We start from the raw sequence: 17675 nt of genomic DNA, 5'->3' as shown, positions 1-17675 counted from the left end.
TCCGGCACATCCAGGGTTATGCTTGTATTCTAGCGGCCAGTTGGGGTTACTTGGTTTCGGTGGCTTCATCAGCAGTGCGAGTGAGGCCTCTCTACACAGCAGCCTCCAGCAGCGCACTGATACCCTATACATAGCAAGTTCTCAGTAATGACATTTGCTAAATTAAGCAAGAATGAGCTTCAGTGTGGGTGGGACAGATGAAGGCAGAAATAATAGACCACAACTTAGCTTATTTGTGCCATAAATGGAAAGAAAATGTGAAGCCTGTGCTTTTTTTTTTTTTCCAGAATGAAAGCTACTCTGGGTTTAGCAGGGACATGGGCTATTGGAGCTGAGAGGAGAGGACTGGGCCTGTGATGTACGCCAGTGCTTCCCGATAGAGCTACACGTTGAGAATCGGCTGGGGAACCTTTTTTTAAAAACACCGGAGTCCAGGCACTGCTTAGGGAGGCATCCTTAATTGGCCTGGCTTGCACTGAGGCCGTCCTTAAGGACTTCTGTCCTAAGGCATAGCCAGAGTAGGCAACATCCATCTAAAAACCCGACTAAATGACTCTGTACTTCCTTACTTGGGTTTTTATAGACAAGACGGCATAGAAAGATGAGTGGTAGTGGTGGAGAAAAGAGAAAAGATGCTTCCTCTCTGAGGCAAACACAAAGATTTAAGAACAGAAACAGCTGACAAACCCTCTAAGTCTGGCAATAGAACCAGGGATGCTCGACTCTGGCCCCTAACAGAGCTCTCTTTTTTCTTGAGAAAATTAAAGTGATGGTGGAGGCTGGGAGCATTACTCCGTGCAGAATGCTTGCCTCGTATGCTTGGCCCTGGGTCCAATTCAGCAAAAAAAATTAAAATAATAAAGTGGTGTCATGACCTGGAAGCCAAGGAAAATAGAATGCCACTTGTTATTACTGTGACAGTGAGACACCACCCCCACTCCACCCCCATGCAACAGAAAGTGCAGATTGCTCTACCACTGATTATAGAAAGAGAATTCCTGCTTCTTGGGCCGTGGCCACTGCCATCTTGCCTAGTGGTTATGAACTTGGCTGTCTTTAGATTCACCTCAGGAGCTTTATGAATATCTAATGACCACATTCCTGCCAGCCATGGGTCTGTGGCAGTGTCAGGACACAGTGATTTTCAGAAGTTCTCCAGGTAAATCCTGCATGTGAGAGCTTTGTTGACAGCATTAATCTAGTAACATTCAAACCACCATAGTTTTATAACAATACACTTTGAGTAAGTACGTTAAATGTCACTGGATTTCATATTTATAAGACCCTTAGCACTTTCATGAGTAACCAGCACTGTATTCTCATTAATTTCCCTCAAGAGAAGGACAAGGTGGAAAAAGAGTATTTGGAGCTGACAAAGTGCCAGGCACTATCTATACTGTACTCCTTACAGCAGCTGTAAGCTATGATTTCTATTTTTGCAGATGAGGAGACTGGGGCTTGGGGAAGGGTACAGAGCCCAGGGTGTTACCATTAATAGGTTTCAGAGCACAGCTTCAAACCTCAGCCTGTCCCTCCTCAGAGCTCTCCACCACACTGCACAAATCCACTTTGTCCCTAAAGAGGCCAGCTCGCTCACTGGTCAGAGCTATGCCTGAGTAACATGAGCCAAGCACGGGGAGAGAAGAGGCAGTAATGAGTGGAACAAACACAGACCTGGCATCAGAGAACCTACATTTCAGCGACAATATGAGCAAGGTATAAAAAGTCACTTTTGATGGGAAGTCAGGCCTGTTCCCTGTAAGGGGACATTGAAATCTCAAAAAAAAAAAAAAAAAAAAAAAAAAAAAAATTAATTAAAGACAAATATATTCACTCCTTGACTGGGGAACAAAACCCAGTCTTGTTTTTGTGCATTATTACCTGGGATGCCTAAGCAGGACAGGTAGGTCTGTCATTATATTGAAGGCAGTGGGTGTCAACAAAAGCAAAATCTACTCAGTGGAGATGTCCGGAGATTTTCCAGTTGGTAGAGTTTAACTGGAACTCGCAGCAGTGTGTCTAGGAACAGGGGAGGGAAGGGTGTGGGGGGGGGGGGGGGGTCGGTTCCTCTAGGTGTGGCCAGGATAAGGCTCTAGACTCCTCTCATTCAGGCCACCTATGACTGAGGACCTGGAGGTGCCGTAGGCATTCCCTTCCTTTTTTGTATTCCCAGTGTTCATCCCACAAGACAGTAATGAGCGAGACAAGTAGAGCCGCACAGCCTGGGTCTTGCAGCACTTGTTCTCAATGGCATGCTGCGCTGGCTTCCTTGCTGAGTCACTAACTTGGCTGTGCCAGGGGTCAGCCACCTGCCTCCCAAAGAAAGACAAAGCCCAGCTTACTGAACACTCTGGAGATGCAGTGGAGCAAGGATTCTCCGGAGTAGAGCCACCACTCTGTACCGGCAGTGAAGCAGAGCTGAATCTGAAATTACATTTCCAGAAAGTCAGCATAGGGTCAGAGGTTTTTCCCCCCACTCCTGCACACCCCCCCCCGACTCCTGCACACCCCCCCCCACCCGCCAAGCCATGAGAAATAAAAACCACTCCGGTTCTTCTTTTTATTTCAGTCCAGGAGATGTTCCACCTACCTCACCCTTCTGGTGACTGAAAATAGTAATCAGAGGGGGTTGGCTGCCAAAAGAACAAGCCGTTCTTTTCCGTCTCCCACAGATATTTCAGGAGCTGGGGATTGAAATTGTGAAACTCACAGAAGAAAAAAAAAAAAATACATGAAAAGATACTGAAATTGTTATCATGTAACACCAGAAAATATTTTTTCCCACTCTCCCAGATTGTCCTTATGTAAAACACTATTTTTGCCTCCAGAAACGAATTTCCCCTCGTGTGGGCAGACGCGCCTGTGCTTCCCAGATGCAGATGCAGGTGTGTGGGAGGCAGGGATGAGGCTCCTGTGGCGTGTCAGAATAATGAAGGCGTGTCTCAGGGAAGGTTGATTTCTGTAGGTGCCCATATATTGAGGTTGATGTGCTCCTCTGGGAATTTATGTCCTGGGATTTTAACATGAACCCCGTTATTGGTTGGATCCCTATTCTTCTATATCTCATACCTAATATAAGCATCAAAACCACAGCTGCTTTGGGGTCACAGATTACAGGATGAGAACTCGGCATATGGACAAGTAGAGTCAAAGATAAGGACTGCCTGGCAATCCCTTTTCCCGGGGGTAGGGCAAAGCTGAACCTTCAAATAAGTAGACAGTCAGGATCTAGAAACAGCATGGGTCACAGTTTGCATCCTGGACAGGAACCGAGCGGGCATGAATTTAAGAAGGCTGAGAGGTATATGGTTAAGATCAGAGACAGGAACTAGCAAATCCATGGAGCTAGGGTAGGCTCTATATTTGTTGTGTATACACTGATCTACATTGGCTGGGTGTATGTGACGCATACACGTTAACCATATGTGTACGTGACAGATGCCTTACATGTGTCATCTCATCTAATCAATCATACGGCGTGTATGAGGGGTGGGTGACTATGGAAAATTCTAGCTTACCTATGAGGAGGTGAAGTTTGTGGGAACTAAGACGGCCTGCTCCAGATCATGATTCCTACTCAAGGCCAGTTCCAGAGCTAGCAAGTACACGTTCCGCTGCTGACTTTGCAAGCTAAGACTAAAAATCTAGCCACCAGCAGGTGAAGGAGTGAGAAAAAGTGAGTCCCTTTTACCCCATCTGACTTTATTAGTGACTCCTCCCCCTGAGGCAGAAATCCACTTGAGGCAGGCTGCGCTGGACCTGCTGCTGCTGGATCAGCAGAACCTTGCGTGGGCGGAGACACAAGGATGCGTTCTGCACTCTGGTGTCCGGAGAGGTACACGGCAAGAGCAAGGCGGGGAGGTAGATGAGGGCAGAGCCACAGCCTTTGCCGGTGGGTACCGACAGGAGCACCTGCTGTAGGCTGATTATTTGTCTGGGTTAGGTGCTGTGTTCATAATACACACTGGAAACGTGTGTCAGCAAGTGACTGGCCTTATAGCTGCTTTGAGTCATCAAAAAGATGGAGATGCTGGTTTCTCTGAATGAGCAGCACCCAGGGTCCCTGTGGCATTGTCAGGAATGCTTATCACGTATATTCGGAAGTTGGCATTGATTTCTTAGGAGACCTAAGTAGCTAGCTACTTTCATCTAATCATAAATTATATCTAACCAGTTACAAGAGAATAATGCCCTTGGCGGTAGTTCCTGACACAGGGCCCTTTTGATCTGGTTTTATTGTTTCCAAGATAATTCAGAGGTTTGTTTCTAAATCTGGGTGTTGGCCATACAGGTGCTGCCAGGAGCCGTCTTGCCTAGGATGGATCTCTGGAGTTACAGCACCTTCTCTCCCATTTATGAAAAGGAACTGGTCTTGTCATGTGTTGAAAATTGCTCACTGGACATAGGATTCATTCATCCTAAAGAGCTGGCATTACCCTAACACCCTACAGGGGGACTCAGCAGGATCTGTCCAGCTGGACCGAGAGCTGTGTAGCCATTGAGAGAGGGCCAGCAGTGGCCACTCCCAAACTCCAGTTCTCCTACACAATGGAAACAATGTCGCCAGACCCGTGACGCCTGGTTTTTAATTGTTTGCATTTTTTTTTTTAACCAGGAATCGAGTTAATCTGTGAGAAGGACATTGACCTGGCAGCGCAGGTGCAGGAGCTGCTGGAGTTTCTCCATGAGAAGCAGCACGAGCTGGAGCTCAACGCGGAGCAGACGCACAAGCGGCTAGAGCAGTGCCTCCAGCTGCGGCACCTGCAGGCTGAGGTCAAACAGGTGAGCCCGCCCGGCACCTGCAGGCTAAGGTCAAACAGATGAGCCCTCCTGGCACCTGTCCTCCAACAGGGAGGCACACGGAGCCACAGGTGCCCCTTCTGAGTAACCCAACCACACAAAAGAGGTTGGAGTGTGAATTGGTTGGTTTAATTTCTGCAAGCCTGGCTGTCATCACAAAAGACCCAGTGGGACAATGGCTCAAATTATAAATTCAGGAGCCCTCTCTCATACCTAGGAACATTCCAGAGGACTCTCCAGCTGAATCTATTTTCTCCTCTCCTGTGCTTGATTCTGTCACATAGTCAATGAGAAATAAAAATCCATTCTCGGTAACCCTATTCCACTGTATAGCCAGGTTGCTCTTGCAGCAACTCTGCCTGGTCCAACTCCTGACACACAGTTCATAAGTAATGATCCAGCAGTAGCAATTACCAGTATTTCCAATGTGTGTATGGTTCTTATCATAGCAATTTTTTGGAGCTGGGAATTTTGCTTCGTGGGTTGGGTGAAGTGCTTGCCATGCAAACCTAAGGAACTGAGATTGGATTTCCAGCACCCACAATCAAGGCCAACACAGCAGAGAGCATCCACAGCAGAGCAAGGATGAGACAGGGGCAGGCACAGATAGGCAGATCCCAGAACTCATTGGCTAGCTAGTCTAGCTGAACTGGCGAGCTCCCAGTTCAGTGAGAGATCCTATCTCAGAAAACAGTGTGGGGGCTTGAGAGATGGCTCAGTAGTTAAGGGCACTGGTTGCTCTTAAAGAGAATCCATGTTCAGAATTCCAGCATCCACATAGTAGCTCACAACCAATGTAACTCCAGTTCCAATAGAATTCCGTGCCCTCCTCTGACCTCTACAGATACTAGACACACACGCAATGTATATATGTATGTACAGGTGAAACACTCATACACATTAAATAAATCTTCATGTTCACACACATATACACACATGTGAATATATATATGTCTGTATGTATGTATGTATCTTGCCCTTTAAAAGTTAAAGTTAAAAGGAAAAAAATAATAATTCTTACCTGCACAAGCAAAGCATTTTACTGGACATACTCATAAACCCATGCACAATGGCGCACTTGTAAATGTTGCAGTCCCAGGCCAACCAAGGGGCAGTTATTGTAAACAGTGGATGGAGGCTTCTCTTAGACCGAGTAGTTCTACTTCTGTGTACCTTTCCTATGTCCAGCAATCTTCATAGCTTTTCTCTGAGGCACACACTATCCCCATTCTTCGGATGAGGCCACTGAAGCTTAGAGGGTCCCCAGACAGTGGTCACATCAAGGAAAGAACACCCCACCACCCTCCAGGCTTCTAGGAATGCCTTCTGGGGCAGGGCAGCTGAGCCCTTACCTCCAGGATTGCTATCTGCTCCACGCCCTTCTGAGGGACCAGGTGCCCCACTTCCAGAGCCCAAGATCCACCTCTGGAGTTAGTCTACTTTTCAACATTTTTTTCCCTTATGTGCTGTGGTGACTGGAGCTTAGCTTTAAATCAACTAAGTTAGCATAAACGTGTCATTTTTAACTGTTGCTCAGTTGTTTACATTTAGGGTGGCCCTTGCTGATGCTTATGCCACACTTGTTACATGGTTGTCACGTTGAATGAGATGATCTCCACTCCCCTTGCTCAGCCAGAGCTCACACACGTGTGCACTGAAGACCTACGAGCCGCACACCAGGCTTGGTCGCTGAGCAGCCATCTAGATGCTCTCAGCCTACCATAGCAGGGTCCCACCTGGGCTTCCAGGTAGAACACTTATTCATACAGAGCACACGGAGCAGGCCGAAAGTAGTAACATGCATACAGATTTTAATGCCCTCAGCAGTCATGACAGTGCACTATTACCATATGAGAAGAAAGATCTTACTTTATGAGATCAAGCCCCTTGGGGAAAGGACTGTCTACACGTGAGAAAACGGAGGTACGGTAGGATGAGGGTGCAACAGGGGCCTCTTGAGTTGTTAGCTGAAACTTGCATCTCCAAAAACGCAGGGTTTTTCTATGCAGCGCCCCACACGCCCCCTGTACATGCAGAAACCATAGAGGGAACCGACTGCAGAGCACGGCCGGACTTCTGTGGCTCACCATGTCTGATAAGATGGGCAGAGGTAGCCTCAGCTCCACAGAGAGTGGCACCTGCCTGAGGTCCGCAGGGCTGTGGCATGTCATAGTCTACCTGTGTGTCCATGCCTGGTAATTTTCATGAGCAATGGATGGCAGGAATGAGCTTTCAAACCAAGAGGAGATTCCCCTTGGACTTTGAGAGAAAAGCCATAGTTTTGCTTTTGCTTTCTGTTTTACGTTTTCTTCCAGCATCGATGAACTAATGTCTGTGTGCGTTCCCATTCATAAGTCTGTGCATCTGGTGGGCTTAATTTCCTTCTGCAGGTGCCTACTCAGTAGCATTGCATGGATGCCCCACAGGGGAATGGTAGTTCAAATCCATAAGAGGATGAATACTCTCGGGAGGCAGAGGCAGGCAGATCTCTGAGTTTGAGGCCAGCCTGTTCTACAAAGTGAGTTTCAGGCAGCCTGGGCTACACAGAGAAACCCTGTCTCGAAAAACAAACAAACAAGGGATAATGAATGTTCAACTGACTCTTGAGAAACCCATAGAGGTGTTTACAAAAGACAGCAGTCCTCCATGGCACCAGGGACCTGCTGCTTGGCTTAGCCACCATGCCTCATTAGTCAGCCTTGTTTCCCTTGTCAGTATAGGCTCTTTCGTCAAGGACCCATCTGATCTGGTTTCAAAGGAAGCATTTGTGTCTGATGGAAATTGGCGGAGCAGGAAATATTGATTTCTAAGCTGTTGACACTTGGAAAAAAGTAGTTAATTTAGATGTCAGTATTGATCACTGAAGCTAAGTTTAGATACAGGCTTGAGAGAACATATTCTCACAGAGAGAGTAGAGGGAGGGGAGAGAGAGGGAAAGAGGGAGAGACAGAGAGACAGAGAGCTTAATCGAAGCGCCATTAATTAGAGGCCACTATGGGAGGGAGCAATAGTATTATGGTATAGCTCAGATGTTGTTGCTCATACACCAAAGGGTTATCTTTGTGCGTGGCCATCACCATCTAAAGTGTAGTTACCTGGACATTATACTAATGCGGAGCTTTAAAGAATGATGAACCCATAGACATTGGACTAAAACTTATCTTCAACTATTCCAAACAAGTGATGATGATAAATGCCATACGATTCTTCCTTAGCAATCACCTGTACTAAGATAGGCAGTACACACACCTCTGCAGAGGAAACCACTGCACCAATGACAGCACACGGCCCAGGTTCCCAGGCCCCCTGAATGCCCCTCTCATTACTCTCTAGACCCCACAGAATTCTCTGGTCGCTTCCAGGAAAATTGCTACTGGTGATAAAGATGACCTCACATCTATCAGATAAATTCAGGCGGGGGTGGGGGATGACTTAATGGCACAAAACAGAATGTGTTTCCATATATATTCCTGCACAGCACGATATTTAATAACAACTCTATTTGTAGAATGTTGGATTGCTTCCGTGAGCCAAATCTGGCCAATATTTGCTTACACTCAGTATAGACACTTAAAGAAAAAAAATTAGCCTGCCCTTATACTTTTGTGCTAAATGCTGTGTTCCATTTTGATGACTGTATATCAGAATTAGAAAGGAGCTGGGGCAGGTCCAAGTGAGAGAAACAAAAAGGACATTGTTTCTGAATGGAGATAATTAAGATGACATAAGGAATATGGACACATACTGTAAAGCCATAAACAACAAACACGTACAACCTCGTGAGCTCTCAGAACTAAGGAATTCTGAAGGTAGACATCTAAGGAGCCAAGAATTTATTTTGTGGTTGGAGTTACAGAAGTAGCCATGCCTCAAGAGAGTTCACCCACAGTAACAATCCAGAGTCAGTGCCTTGGGAACAAATCTTGGCTCTGTGGTGGAGATGACCTGGAGAACAGTCATCTGTCTGCAAGCCGTTTCTCCAACCTACAAGAGAACCAGGTCCAGGCTGCCCAGCTTCCAGGCGACAGCGATTGTGGGCAGCCATTGTCCACTTCTGGTTTGGGGCTTATCTGAGCCTTTTTGACCTGAGCAAATAATAGGTTTGTATTTTTAACTCTTCCCTCTAAGCAAAGATAGTCTAAGCTGAATTTCTGGCCTTAGTGCTTTAGTCCGCAAACGAAAAATCCAGTCTCTGATTCTGCATGCTCAGTTTCTTTCTGAGTATGTGTGTTCTTCATGGATGGAGGAGCAATCTTTGGATTTTAAAGAAGTGTGAAATGTTAGAACAGGAAGTGACCTTTCAGGGTATCTGTCTCCATTACAGTCTCGGTTACTTTCTCCTTTCTATGACAAAAGACCCTGACAAAAGCAACTTACAAGAGAAAGACTTACAGGGAGACACAGTCTGTCATGGTGAAGGAGTCATGGCCACAAGCAAAAAAGACGTGCTATCAGAAGCATCAGAACTCGGGAGGCAAAATTGTAAACAGAGAGTAGGTCCCTGTTTAAAGCCTTGAGGCCTGCCCAGTCACCCATCTCCTCCTAAGCAGCATGGCAGGAACCATCTTGGGACTCAGTGTTCCTACACAGAAGCCTCTGGGGGACATTTTACATTCAAACCATAACACTAACTCATTAGGTAAATTGTTGCTGCAGTTGATGGGAGTGAAATGCTACTATTATGATCTGAAAAGTGGTTTTACATCAAGTATTTTATTTTTATCCTAATCCCTTTTTTTTCAGGGAAGGAAAGCATACACATTGTACAGAGGAGAAAGCTGACCTTTGATTAAATGTTTCTAAAGCCACCGTTTGATATTAATAGAACCAATATTTTCTCGTTTTAGTTACAATATTTCTCCTACTGCTTGGGCACTCAAGGGATACTAACTAACACGTTTGATGAACCAGGAGGCTAAAAAGAACCGCATAACAGAATGTTAGGCCAGCAGGACTGTTAGCGGATATGAGTGCAAAGAATGGTAGCAACCCGGGAAACTGATACGACATCAAAATAGTGACAACAAGTTCATTTAAACAACCACATAAAGTCAAATGACTTTGTTTCCCTCGTTGGGAGAACTATAACTGAAGAATCACAGCTCTGCCCATCTTTGCTCCAAACTGAAAATCAAAACTAACAGCAACTCAGTCATTATCATCAAGCTTAGCATTTCCCAGAGCATTGCATCAGCCCTGTGATGCTAGAGGGAGGGAGAGGGTTATCCAGGCACGGATGAGACCGCTGGGATTCAGGGAAGTTAAGTAATTTTCCAAGGAAGGGACAGAGTCAGGCTCTGTGGCTTTGGATGTTTGGCTTCCTCTATCTGTGGAGCCAGCTCCGCTTCTAGAATGGACTCACCGGTGCTCCGTTTCACCCTGGACTAAAGCCATGGCTGTAGACTTCATGCATTTTTGTGGTCCTAAATTCAGATCTGTAGGACTTTAGTCCCAGAAAGCTTTTGTAAACAGCATTTGGGAAATAGAAATGAACAAGAATTTGATATGACTTACCGAAAGAAGTCGATACTCAAATGCATGGTATTGCTCAGTGGGAATGCTAGTGAGTGAGTGTCCCGACCACCATAGCTACAGCTGACATGGCTAGAGTTAGAGGAAAATATTCCATCGGGATTCATGAGGACTTGGAATGCTCATGCAGAAGGCATTTTGATGACACCCACAAATTAGTCCCCAAAGTATGCAGAGAGCAATGAAACATGGTGGAGGGTTGTAGTTCAAAATATACAGTGAGTGCCATTTTCCAAAGGGATGAAAGAATTTGGTCTTGCAGTCTGTGAATGCGCGTACCCAAATAACAGGCAGCTTTTCAAAGTCATTAGCACCTCTAGCCAGCCAGCCTTAGTCCACCAGGGGCAACAAGGATTTTACACATACATGCTGAACACTTACTTCCTGCAGCTAATTACAGATTAGCATCTCATCCACAATCTGCCAAATTGGCCATGAATTAACATCTCAATTCAAATCAGCCTGCTCTGGCAGGATTTATCCTTCATGTCATCTATGCACAAAAATGCATCCCTCAGTTTCTGCTTGGGAACGAAGTCTGCAGGATGCCTATGAGAGTTCTGGGCCAGGAGACAGCCTAGTATTTTCCATCCGTTCAACATGAATCTGAAACAGATTGCAGTGTCTTCTCCTTTACAAGGAGTGGCATTCAGGTGGTATACACTGACTTTGACATTTCAGAACCTTTTTCCCCACCAAGCAAGGGTCTCGGGCTCCCTAGAGGAGGAGATGCTTGGTGCCCTGTTCTAGTGACCACATACCAGGTAAGTTTTCAGAGCCTAGGCCATCCCTTTGGATTGATTATTGGTGCCGAATCTGTTAGCCTGATAGTTACAACATGTCTATTTCCTTGAACACTCAAGACCAGCAGTTCTCAGCCAGTGGGCTGTGACCATTGGAAAACATATTTCCAATGGTCTTGGAAACCCCCAACCATAAATTTACTTTCGTTGGTACCTCATAATTTTGCTACTGAGTAGAGTCTTGGTTCCTAAGACCATCAGAAATAGGTATTTTCTGATGGTCATGACCCATAGGTTGAGAACCACTGCTCTCTAAACAGTACTTATTCTTGCTCCCTCTCTCCTAATACTTCCCAGTTTAGATTTCTTTTCCCCCAATACTTATTAGAAACCCTCAAGGTTGTATTCAGGCCAATGGGTAATTTGAGTTGATTATACTTTACTTTCCGTTTTGATAATGATCTGCTCTGTGAATTTTTCATGCTTTTTCTGTTCTTCCTTTGAGTTGCTTGCTTACTCAAGCTTATATAATCTGGGCTGCTTTGTGAGTTGGGTAATCTTCATTACTGTCTAAACACTACTATGTGGCAGCCCTTAAGTGAACTATGTAAGATTAAAATTTGACTAGAAGATTGCCCCAGACTTTGGGGAGTTCACGTTTTAAGAGGGCGGTAAAATATAGGTTGAAATAACCAAAACGTCATTATGTGGTAAGCCACACTAAAGTGATTACATACAAGATGGCACAGCTATCTGCAGGAGGAAAAGATTATTTCTAACAAGGGGATTGGGGTATAGACAAAGTCAAGAAGTTCTTATTTGAACAGAAAGAAAGAGTTGGGGAAGGGAAAAGAATGTGGTCAAAATATAGTGTATAAAATCCTCAATAAATAAATAAAACATGAATATACAAGAAATCAAAAAAACTGAAAGAAAAATATACCAACAATTATAATTTATCTATGCCATTCTGTATTCTAGGAAGAACTTCAGACATGCATAAAATTTAGCCACATGAAGTCATGCTAGACAATTTGGTGGGGACATTGGGACAGCAGGGTGACACAGAGAGAAAACAACATGAGACTAAATCTGGTACAGAAAGTACATGCCTCGTGACAGCAGAGATGGGAAGACTGGGAAGATGTCTCTTTAGGATCCTTGCTGTCCTCTCTCTTGCCAGGGGAAGAGAAGATAGTCCTTTGATTGAAGTGCCCATAAGGAAGGCAACAGCTCTGGAGAAACTGGAGGGCCATTCACCTGTGTGCTTGTCCCACCCCGCTAGGTTCTGGGATGGATCCGCAATGGAGAGTCGATGCTCAACGCCAGCCTCGTCAATGCCAGCTCCTTATCAGAGGCAGAGCAGCTGCAGCGGGAGCATGAACAGTTCCAGCTAGCCATCGAGGTAACCCCCAAATCCAGATGCACTGTCTCTGTTCACGTTTTTGACTCTGGGTAGGATGGCTGGCTGGGATACCAGCAGCCCCCTGGGTACTGGAGCTCATGCTCTTTGTAGTGACATCGTGCAGGCACCCCTGTCACACTCAAGTCCGCAGAGTCCAAGGTATCAGGAGCCATATAGTTACATTTCAAATGAGAATGTTTGCTGCTCACTGGTGCCCTAAGGCGCTGGTACAGTGAGATCTTTACCCAGCACACACCATGTGCCTGGGGAGAACTACAAAACTAAAAGGTGACAAGGCTTCCAACTGAACAACACTCAGAAATGAAAATAAACAGGTGCACAGGTCGGTAGTGAACTGGAAGAACAGGCTTAAACACTTGAATTCTACGTTAGAATCTAGAATCTAGACCACACGCGTTGCAACAGGCTGTGCCTTATAGTTTGCACGCTGAAAGCGGCTGGTCAGTTACGCTGGCAGAGCCATATTTGAAGAAAAAACTGCAACTAGACGTTTACCAACTGGCACTTTTTTAAAAAGCCCACTTTAAAAGAAAATTTCACTTAGGATAATGTAATGTTGCCTTGCCTTAAATAATACCTTCAATTATCTCCCTACTTGGACCTTCTCCTCCCAGAGAGACTTTAGCAGATTGCTTCTCAGTGGTGTCTGAGAAAGAATAGAAATAGGGCATAGAACTATATTAAAAACACAATAAGTTCAGCACCAGTGGGGAAAGAGGCGGAGAATAAAAATCTCAAATACTTGTTCCATGTGGTTCATGTAGAACTTTGCCTACTTCTGAGTGAGTGGGAACTACCAAGGGGCGCTTTTAAAATTACCACAAGCCAAAAATTTACATAATGGTGGCAGAAAGATAATGACTTTTAGTTATCTGTGCTCATAAATGTCTTTTAATGCTAGCCTTTTGTAAACTAATATTAATTGAATTCAGACATTTATTTTTCCAGGAGTCATCTCTCATCCATGTAAATAGGGCATTAAAACGAACAACATGATTCCATAAGGGAATTGACATCTTCTTAGGAAGTGTTAGCAGTCTGTAAGCGCTGCGGGGATTCGAGGTTGAAAAACAAACGGTATTGCTGTACATGGAGTATAAACAGTTCACCTGCTATAGAAGAGCTGCCCAGAGGCAAGAAGTTTTATAATTCACTGGCACCCCCAAATCGATAGTGGTGGGAACTCCTCAGGAGAGACCTAGATTGGAGGCACGTAGTGGTCAAGTGTCTATAGCAGTGGTTCTCAACCTGTGGGTCATGACCTCGTTGGGGTCCATGATCCTTTCACAGGGGTCACATATCAGATAGCCTGCATATCAGATGTGTACATTATATCCCCTAGCATCATCAAAATTACAGTTATGAAGTAGCAATGAAACAACTGTGTGGTTGGGGGTCATGGGTCACAGCATTAGGAAGGTTAAGAACCACTGGTCTATAGGCTTAGGCAGCAATGAGGGTTAGGGCATGGCATGAAGCTGGCGGGGGGCGGAGGTGTTAGGCAGAGGTAACTCTTGGTCATCCTTCTCTTTGAATAAGAATATTTGGGTTGGTTGATTACATTTCCAGTCCCTTAACCAAATGTCTGACAAGTCAGACCAAGTGTCACCGCATACTAGAGTACCTCAGTGAGCTTTGAGGAAGAGCGGGTAAATGTCTCCACAGTGTATTAAAATAGTAATCTCCATATGGCTATGTATGTCATACATGTTAATTTGAGGAGATGTCCCTGCATTGTTACATAGTAGAGCCTGGCTAGGGATAAATGTCTCCTTATCCTACCTGGGGTTTGGGAGGTATTGATCCTGAGCTATAGGTGACTCTAGGGTTGGTGTCTGTGATCACAAGGACAGCAGATAAGAGAGAATTACTAGAACACCTTGGTAATGGAAGGTCATCAGGCTGCAGTGTAGCTCAATGAACAAGAAGCACAACCAGAATTGTTTATATGCTCCTCAGACAGCCCATGGCTGTCTGTAAACTAGGCTTAGACTGGGCTCTGCATCAGGAGAGAAATATGCCAGAGAGGATGCAAGCAATGTGGTTTTGTGACAGAGTTTGACTATGTAGACCAGGCTGACCTTGAACTTACTACGTAGCCCAAGCATGACTCAAACTCATGGCTGTCCTAATGTTTGACCTCTTGAGTGATGAACTACAGCGTGTACCACACTACACCTGGCTGGATGTAAGCCATTTTAAAGGGAGCTTTAGGCGGCCTAGTTTGGCTTTCGAGGTGTGCCAGTGTTACTGCTGGTTGCTGGCTATGGGGCGGGGTTATGATTTGCTTCTTAGGACCTAAGAAAGAAAACTCAAGCCTTCCATAGAGAAAATAGCTATTGGTGAGATGGTGCAATTTGTCGTGTAAACTGAGACATTTTTAAGAGTGAAGGGGGAGCTAGGCGTGGTGGCACATGCCTTTAATCCCAGCACTCGGAAGGCAGAGGCAGGTGGATAGCTGTGAGTTCGAGGCCAGCCTGGTCTACAAAGCAAGTCCAGGATAGCTAAGGCTACACAGAGAAACCTGTCTCAAAAAACAAAACAAACAAACAAAAAATGAGTGAAGGGGTTACCAAGTGTAGTGCTTACTCCTATAACCCCAGAACTCCTGGAGGCTGAGGCAGGAGGATTGCAAACTCAGCCTGTCTTTGATCATATCTCAAACAAACCAAAAGGAAAAGTGAAAGAGAAGGTCATTGATAATTAAGCTAGAAAATCAGTCAGACAGTGGATGGTCCCGGCCAAGCCAGGATAGGTCTAAGCCTTGCTTTGGTGTTTCCTTGGAAAGCTCAGAATTTGTACCTAGTACAGCCTTGTTTTCAGGAAATGTCCCCAGAACATTCCCCATAGAGAACCAAGCAGTGCCTCAAAGCAGTGCAGTTTATTACGCAAACTGAATTCTTATTCGTTAGTGAGCTGGGTTCACTGATGTGGCTTCAGAAACTGCAACCTTCATAGAAAGAAGCTCAACTTTTAAAACCCATTTTTATGCGAAATCCTCCTGTGCATTTAGGCCTAAATATTATACCAGAAAAGTGGTTAAAACTGGATAATAAACTCAATTGATTTGGTTCAATTTTCGCGCACTTACACCTACTAAATATGAATGTCCTTGATAATCCACATCTTAAGACTTTAACACTCAATAGGATTAGATGATAAGGAGTGAAAGTAAATGCAAAATAATGACTTCAGCTTAGCAAAGCAAAGATTATGCCACACGGATAAGAAGTTATCATTTAGGAAATTAAAGAGGAAAGGCACACTCAGAATAATGAGCTTCAGAGTAAAGGACAGGGTTTATTACATGATGCAAATTATAGGAAAGCCAAGATTATTCCATGCTCTCTGAGGAGTAAAACATTAAAACAGGTTTACGGCAACAGCTCTACTCGGGTTTTACATGGTAAGGGCAGAGGAGATAATTGTCATAAGCACTACCATTCATCTGGAGAGCCTCCTCGAAATGAGAAACACTGTAGATTTCATTCCAGTCCTAGAGAAAAAGTCCTGCGCTGCAAAAGAATATGAGGTTGGGAATAGGTCAAGCCAGAGTCTGGCTTTGTCATTGGTTTTGTTGTAGGTTTTGAGGCAAGTCATTGAGCCTGCTGTGCCTTGACGTCTTACTGTCTTAGATGGAAATAAAATCCACCTCATAGAAGGTCTGTGTGAACCAGAAAAGTCAATACTTAAACCACAGGGCCCAGCACAGGGGCACGTGCACCCTTGGAGACGTGACAGCCATTTCAATGAAGCCTCCACTGCCCCCGCTGTGACCTTAGTGGTTACCTCCTAAGCAACAGGAACCCTCCAAGAGTTAGCTAAGTGACAAAGGAGTTCAGAGAAAGGGGGGTTTTCCCTGGGTTTCAGGACATCTGAAAGGTTCACTGAAGGAAGGCAGATCTGAGGCGACGTTCAAAGGACAGATGGGATGTTGACAGGGGCTTAGAGCAATTGCCAAGGATGGGAAGAAGGAAGAGCAAGGCAGGAAGGTTTGGGGCTTGCTTTTAGAGGTTTGGGGCGAAGGTGTAGTTGTTTTTGTGATGCGGTTATGGACCATGTCATGGAAAGCTTTTGGGACAGCCACTTCAGACCTAATTTTGAAGCAATGAGGGAGCCACTGAAGACTTTAGAACTGAGAAAAAGGGGCAGCACTCCTAAAATGAAAGTTTGAGGGATGAAAGTAGTAACAGAAGCGCTCAACTATTCCATCAAATTAAGTGAAAATGTCCTCGAGGAACCAGGGATGTGGCTCAGTGGTGGAATTTGTGCTTGGCATGTTCAGAACCCCAAGATAGATCCTAGCACCCCAAATGAAAAGAAAGGGAAAAGAAAATGTGAGGCATGGGTCTATGGAGATGAATTAACCATCACCCCTCCATCAGAGTGCATCTGTGACATTGTGACAGCTTAGGCTGGGTTGGAGGAGTGGGGAGCAGTCACAGGTGAGGGGTACTTGTAGGTGGCAGGGAAAATAAGTAGAAGGAAGCCACCAACGTAAGTGGCCAGTGACTTTGAGAAATAGGTTTGGGTTCTATCAAGGGCTTGGCCCCAGCTCCTCAGAAGGGTGAGAGGTGGGCTCCCTCGCATCAGAAGACAATCCCAGAGGAAGGTCAGACAGTGAGAGGAGGCTTCTTCAAAGAGGAAATAATAGAAGCCAGAGTGGTAGGGAAGGGCTCTGAAGGTGTGAGCCATTGGCAAGAGATGGCATTGGCACTGCTACATCTAGGGAACAAAACAGTGCCAGTAGATCAAAGAAAGCCGGGGATTTGTAGGGCTCGCTCTGGTCTTCAGTTTACTTTCTGTAGCTTCATTTAGCAGCGAGGAGCTCAGCATAGACAGTCATCAGAATTGAGGCCATGGGGGAAGGCAAAGAGATGAAGGGCCTGAGATGCTGGACTAGTAGAGCCCCTGTAGGTTGGGGGCGGGACCACGTAGAAGCCTTGTAGACAGGGACTTCCTTGTAAGTAGGAACATACAAGATGATGTCTGATGAGGGTAAAAGGCAGATGTGATGAGGGTCAGGGAGAGGTTTAGGTAAAAATGAGGGAGGTTGCCTTCAGACCCAAGGAGTGCTGAATAAATCAGCGGTTTAAAATGGTCTCGCCCCTGCTGCCCACGCTGAGTAGAAAAGAATCCTGGAGTATCACTGTGTTGCTAGCCACCCTTGTTCA

General features: G+C 45.3%; 1 protein-coding gene across 11 annotated transcripts in view; it reads left to right on the top strand.

The window, feature by feature from the left end:
- The window catches only part of Kalrn (kalirin RhoGEF kinase), a 609660-nt gene that overhangs the window by 339325 nt on the left and 252660 nt on the right, over positions 1-17675 (top strand). For all 11 annotated transcript variants that reach the window (XM_051149844.1, XM_051149845.1, XM_051149843.1 and 8 more), the window contains exons 15-16: positions 4616-4782; positions 12361-12480. In XM_051149844.1, coding sequence (XP_051005801.1) covers positions 4616-4782; positions 12361-12480 — 287 coding nt within the window. The remainder of the gene's footprint in view (positions 1-4615; positions 4783-12360; positions 12481-17675) is intronic.

This window comes from Acomys russatus, chromosome 8, assembly GCF_903995435.1.
Source record: "Acomys russatus chromosome 8, mAcoRus1.1, whole genome shotgun sequence".
NCBI lineage: Eukaryota > Metazoa > Chordata > Mammalia > Rodentia > Muridae > Acomys > Acomys russatus.
The sequence above is the reverse complement of the archived record's forward strand: the minus strand, read 5'-3'. Positions and strand labels throughout refer to the sequence as shown.